The sequence below is a fragment of the Tigriopus californicus genome, chromosome 2, assembly GCF_007210705.1.
Source record: "Tigriopus californicus strain San Diego chromosome 2, Tcal_SD_v2.1, whole genome shotgun sequence".
Classification (NCBI taxonomy): domain Eukaryota; kingdom Metazoa; phylum Arthropoda; class Copepoda; order Harpacticoida; family Harpacticidae; genus Tigriopus; species Tigriopus californicus.
The window spans coordinates 8,456,349-8,462,049 of NC_081441.1; the positions used below are offsets into that span (position 1 = coordinate 8,456,349).

General features: G+C 43.4%; 4 protein-coding genes across 4 annotated transcripts in view; 3 read left to right on the forward strand and 1 right to left on the reverse strand.

Annotated features, from left to right (window-relative positions):
- LOC131876999 (uncharacterized) overlaps positions 1-840 on the forward strand; it is a 4,609-nt gene extending 3,769 nt beyond the window's left edge. The window contains exons 4-7 of the mRNA XM_059222553.1: positions 36-154; positions 222-354; positions 426-522; positions 605-840. Coding sequence (XP_059078536.1) covers positions 36-154; positions 222-354; positions 426-522; positions 605-666 — 411 coding nt within the window. The 3' untranslated portion in view covers positions 667-840. The remainder of the gene's footprint in view (positions 1-35; positions 155-221; positions 355-425; positions 523-604) is intronic.
- On the reverse strand, positions 735-2,533 carry LOC131877004 (uncharacterized). Its single transcript, XM_059222557.1, has 4 exons — positions 2,282-2,533; positions 1,973-2,224; positions 1,024-1,195; positions 735-955 (listed from the first exon to the last, which is right to left on the reverse strand). Exons 1-4 carry the CDS (start codon positions 2,396-2,398, stop codon positions 858-860), a joined length of 639 nt encoding a protein of 212 aa, XP_059078540.1. The 5' UTR covers positions 2,399-2,533; the 3' UTR covers positions 735-857.
- Positions 2,534-2,745: 212 nt separating this feature from the next.
- On the forward strand, positions 2,746-5,700 carry LOC131892669 (O-glucosyltransferase rumi homolog; the record flags this gene model as incomplete). Its single annotated transcript, XM_059242492.1, has 7 exons — positions 2,746-3,074; positions 3,144-3,364; positions 3,434-3,694; positions 3,776-3,834; positions 3,892-4,095; positions 4,160-4,281; positions 5,093-5,700. Coding segments are annotated over exons 3-7 (1,158 nt in total), but the record flags the coding sequence as incomplete, so codon positions are not given.
- LOC131892666 (ubiquitin-like protein 4A) lies at positions 2,900-3,523 on the forward strand. Its single transcript, XM_059242490.1, has 3 exons — positions 2,900-3,074; positions 3,144-3,364; positions 3,434-3,523. Exons 1-3 carry the CDS (start codon positions 2,900-2,902, stop codon positions 3,521-3,523), a joined length of 486 nt encoding a protein of 161 aa, XP_059098473.1.
- Position 5,701: the final 1 nt, after the last annotated feature.

Genomic DNA, 5,701 nt, shown 5'->3' on the forward strand with positions numbered 1-5,701 from the left:
GGACCAATGACCGTGTTTTTATTCCTTTTTCTTAGGTCAGTGGAGGTTTATCGACCGGATTTGGGATTGCCGAGACTGCCGTCAAAGAAGCTCAAGAGGAGGCTAATGTCTCGCCTGTTCTGGCCAAAACTATGAAACCCGGTGGGGTTGTCACGTAAGCGAGACGACCACAGCTCTCTGAAAGTAAAAGTGACCCCATCTTCTCTGAATTTGGTTTTCAGGTTCTTCTTTGAATCCGAGCGGGGAATATTTCCTCAAACGGAGTTTGTTTTCGACTTGGAGCTTCCCGAGGATTTTTCCCCAGAGAATAACGACGGAGAGGTCGAAGGGTTTGAACTTGTGCCTGTTCATCGAGTAGGTGCATTGATGTATGAATCTTACTTTTCGAGTGAAAATCTATACGTGTGGCATTCTTTTGTTCACAGATATTTGAAAGACTTCTCTCGCCGGAGATGAAAACCACGAGTTGTCCAGTTACCATTGACTTTCTAGTCCGCAGAGGTATCATCAACTCCGAGAATGGTCAGTTTAACAGCTTGTCTTTCCTAGGGGTGATTTACCCAACAAATTCATACTTATCAACGTTTTCTCTCGTACATTCCAGAGCCCAATCTGCCGCAATTAGTGGAGAATCTACATATTCCCATTCATTCCTGTTACCAATGAGGTTAAGATCCCTCCGATCGATCGTTTCTTCCGCTAAGGGTTATGTTTCGACGCTCCTATCAACTCGATTACGGACGAACTATTCTATTTTGAAATTTCGAGTCGGTTTCACATCATGAACACGCCGAGAATGGCGTGGGATTAAATACATGGAACAATTTGTGCCAAGAAAAATCGTATCGGCAATCATTTTACGGCAGGGTGAATTCTTGGTTGGCATTGTTATACGTGAGCAGCACTTGATTCCCACTGGCATTCGTAGCAGCGAGTGTCTGGATGTTGGAAGCCCCTGCAAGAGTAAATTCGAAACAATGAGCTCATGACCTTGTTATGCGTCATAAACTTATCTTCTCTTACCTAAGACGTCTTCGCCCAAGCCTTCAAACTCTTCGTTCCCCTGCTTATCGCCTTTCATACCTTCGCGATATTTCTGCAGATACAGTTTAAGAGGCTCCACGTAGTTGTCGAAGCCCAACGTGGACATGGCGAACAAGATGTCCTCTCCATTGATGGTTTTCCTTTTCTCGGCCTAAATAAAAAGAATTTCATTGCTTAGTCCTGCTTGAAGTCAAACAGTAACATGACAGCTTAAATATTGACAAGATTCGAGTCTCAACATATCTAACTTGACTTTACGCGAGTTGCAAGAATGGCAACTCCATTCAGTTCATCACAAAAGACAGGCCTCAATTCGAATAAAATCATGATAGCTAATATACTTATGCTTGGCTCTTTGAGGGTCATAAAAGCGCAGGAAGGCACACACTGCCGTAGGGTTACAAGAGGTCAAGCTAGTACACAGGTGTTTCATTAGGAACAAAGCGCTAGTGAGAGAGCTCTTATGATGAGAAAGATTGGAGATGTTCTAACACTACAATATTCAAAAAAGTTTAGAAGCACATGTTTATATGCACATTTTAGGAGCATGGCCCTTTTCAGAAAGTTTTCCGGCCAACTCAACTTTTCGTGTCAAACTGTACATTTTGAGACGCATAAAAGCAATAAAAAAGCAAGGAACAAGCCTTGCTGTAGAAAAAGCAGAGGCAATTTTTGATAGATATGACCATGTGAAGAGAAGATGAATCAAAAGACAAACGGCATTTAGTTATTCGCTAAATTCACCCTTTTTCGAGTAAAACCGGTGCCTGGATCGTGATTGGGACGTCCTTCGTCTTGTACACATGGGCAATAACATTGTTGTTGATGTATAATCCAACACATTATTTTCACTCGATTACAAATGTGAGCAATGGCAGAGGGACAACGTCTTTTCGTCACCGAAATATCTATTTAAAGAACTCCTTACTTGACATCGATCCGAGGCTTCACTGGTGATAAACGAGATAAACTCCGATACGCATTCCTGGACGCATTCTCGCGCATCTTTGGCGATCTTGCCCTGAGCCGTGGGAATGGATTTCTTCATGATACGAGCCACATTGGCAATGGGCAAAAAGCGATCCTGTTCTCGGAGTTCCACCTCGGTCTCACCACCGCCCCCATCCTCCTCACCATCATGAGACTCGCTCCGGTGATGAATGGCTCCACCCGATCCATCCTATCCCGATCAAAACATCTCATCAAAAACACTTGGGTCCATCCTATGAACGCTTACCTGCACCAGATACGAACCCGGACCTGTGCCCGAGCCGTCGCTCTGGTTATGGGCGAGACTACTAAAACTGAGTCCATCGTCCCCGACGGATCCCGGACCTCCGGGATTGGTGTTCATGCCGCTGGCGGGAGGCTGGGACAGATTGTTTTGAAGTTTCGCTCAATTTTCCAGATCGTCCAATCGCGTGTGATCCCCACTGATCGACACACAAGTGACGCCAAATCACAAGCCGCTCACAGCGAGTTGTCCTCCTCAAGGTAAACAGCCAGGCCCCACAGCCTGAGATGGACTTCGAAGCAGATACTGCTTCTTATATACGATATTTTAAATAGACTATAAGAATGCACTGACTCATTAGTACCAGGGGTAGCATGTTGTGCTTTTGTAATAGAAATATAACGGGTTAATTGTTTGATTAGCCCCGGATAGTAGCCAAGAGAGTCTCGCCGCTCGAGTACTGCTGGCTCCACAGCTGACTTTGTGGTCGAAAATCTGAAGGAGACGGATGTGAACTAGAGGCCAGTTTCAAAGACATCGAAGAAACCACTCCTAGAAAATTAGAAAATTTGAAAGCCTCTGATCGATTCAAGAGGAAGGGGTCGGGTTGAATATCTGAAGATGCGTTTGGTGGTCAAGGTGTTGAACCCTGGTTCGAGCTCCTCCGAAGATATTAGTGTGGAAGCCGAGGCCGTCGAATTCGTAGAAGCTCTTAAGACCAAATTGGAACAGAAGCTGCAACTCAAACCCAAGGAAAACCAACTCAAGCTCGTATTCAAAGGCAAAACCTTGCAAGGTGAGGGAGTACACCATGTTTGTTTTCTGTCAAACCGTCTTTCATTAAAAATGGTTCTTATTCTTGCAGATGGCAATAGTATAGGTCACTATCAGTTAGTGGACGGCTCGAAATTGCATTTGATGCTCAAAAAAGTGTCTTCCAGCGATCCTCAGACGGTTTCGGTGACCGAGCCACCCGCCAGCAAAACTGCACCGGGTATCAGTTTGGATGTTGCATTACAAAAAGCCCTTCGAAAACATTTTGCTTCGGATCAAGACACCAAAAAAGTGGTCCAACAATTCAAAAAGGTAACATTCTGCATCATTACTTTTAGCTTTTAAGAAGCAGGGCTAACAAAAATGGTACTTTTTCCTCAGGAATTCAACGAAAGCCTCTCTGCATTAAGCTTGGATGATATCGAGCGGATAGCCCAACGACTAAACTCTGGCCAAGCTTTAAGTTTTTAAATCAAAATGATTCCTTCAACCTCATTAACTCGTATTTGTAAACTAATAGTGTGTGCATTAGCTCTACTAATGAAAGTCTGTGATACCTCCAACTCCGAAGGTACTTGTTCAAGTGAAACGAACGCGATCGATTGCCAAAGTGGTAATCAACCAGATGAAAATAGATATGCAGAAAGTTCTAATTCCGAAGAGCGGTGGACGAGATATCGTGAACTCATCCAAGAAGCCTCTAAACACGTCGTTTCTTGTCTGGGGTGCGATTGTTACTCCTATTTGATTCAAGACGACTTGGATCTGTTCGATCGAATCAGGTGAGTCGAAATTCGGCGAGTGAAAAAATATCTATTTTAACCGGGTTCAAATTCAAGCTTGGAGGATGTGAATAAAGCGCAAAGTGTGGCCAAACAGGCCGTGCGATATCAAATCATCCAAGGGAAAGTGTATCGCTCCCCCAATTGCTTATTCCCAATGCGATGCCTCGGAATCGATCATTTCCTCAAAGGACTGGCTCCAAAATTGGATCATGACATTGAATTGATGATCAATACCCACGACTGGCCATTTATCCATAGGTAAGTAGAACGGTATTCTTTTTTTCATTCTCATCGGCATGAAGATTTTATTTCTACTTTCTAGACGATTTGAAAAGGACCCTTTGCCGCTATTTTCGTTTAGCAAGACTAAAGAGTACTACGACATTTCCTTCCCTGCCTGGACATTTTGGGCTGGAGGTCCCGCTATTTCCCTTTATCCACGAGGTAACTAGACCCAACATCCACCTTTGTGTTCATGCTGAAGGACTGAAAAAGAAATTGAATTGGAGGAGGTTATGTCTGATGAAATAGCCTGGGCGTTGGTCGTTGCTCGATAAAAGGAACGAATTACAGTTACAATTACTTTGGCCAAAAAGAGTAATTCGTTACACAACTGTTACTCGCCAAAAGATATAATGGCGTTACTCGTTACAATTACTTTTACTAGAATTTTAGATGACGAATATTTCAGGGTTTTTGACTCATCAAGACCATATGTTACTTACTACTTTATCAATCCTTTGGGGATTACATGCCTCGTGCTTTTTTGGAAGTTGAAACCTCGGAGGCGAAAGGCATATTCAGAGTAACGAATTTTTGGGGGGTTGTTACATTTACACCATTTCAAAATATAATGGTATTTTACTTCCTTTTTGGAAAAAACAGAACGAATTACTTTAATTTCGTTATTTGTAATTTTCGGTACTACTGCCCTGGAAATAGCCAGCAACTGGTGGGAAAGATACTGATTTCATTTAGTTTAAAAATCCCCAAAACCATTCCACCTTCATGAGCAGCAACCATTTTTTTTTCTTGAGACATATTGGACCGGTAAACAACTGTACTTTTACAACGAAGTTTTGTTTCCAATTGCATTTCCTCATTGGAATTGCTTTTCTTTAGAAATGCTGCTTACAAAGTAGTCTCAAATTCCCTGTAAAGATTTCTAAAGCTTTTTATTGTTCAGAAAAGCTCTTGTAAAGGACAAATGCGGAGCCGCTTGGAGAAATATTTCTATACACCGCTTATTTCACAGGTATCGGCCGATGGGACCTCCTTCGAGAGAATCTTTTGAAGACTGCCCAGACTTGGCCATGGGAGGCCAAGAAGGAATTCGCATTTTTTCGAGGATCTCGAACTTCAGCCGAACGAGACAATCTGATTCTCCTGTCCCGAACCAGACCTGACCTGATCGACGCTCAGTACACAAAAAATCAAGCTTGGAAGTCCCGTCAGGACACTTTGGATGCCGAACCAGCTGAAGAAGTGAGCTTCGAGGATCATTGCCAATACCGATATCTATTCAATTTCCGCGGGGTAGCCGCTTCATTCCGGTTCAAACATTTGTTTTTGTGCGGCTCTTTGGTATTTCACGTGGGACAAGAGTGGATTGAGTTCTTTTATCCGGCCATGATCCCTTGGTACCATTACATTCCGGTGGCCAGTGACGCCTCACAGGAAGATCTGACCGATTTACTCCAATTTGCCCGCGATAATCCGGACATAGCTCAACGTATCGCCCGACAAGGCCAAGAGTTTGTAGAGCAAAACTTACGCATGAAAGACATCGAGTGCTATTGGGAACAGCTTTTGCGCTTGTACGCGTTAAAATTGGCGTTCGTACCCATCAAAAATGAAGATTTGA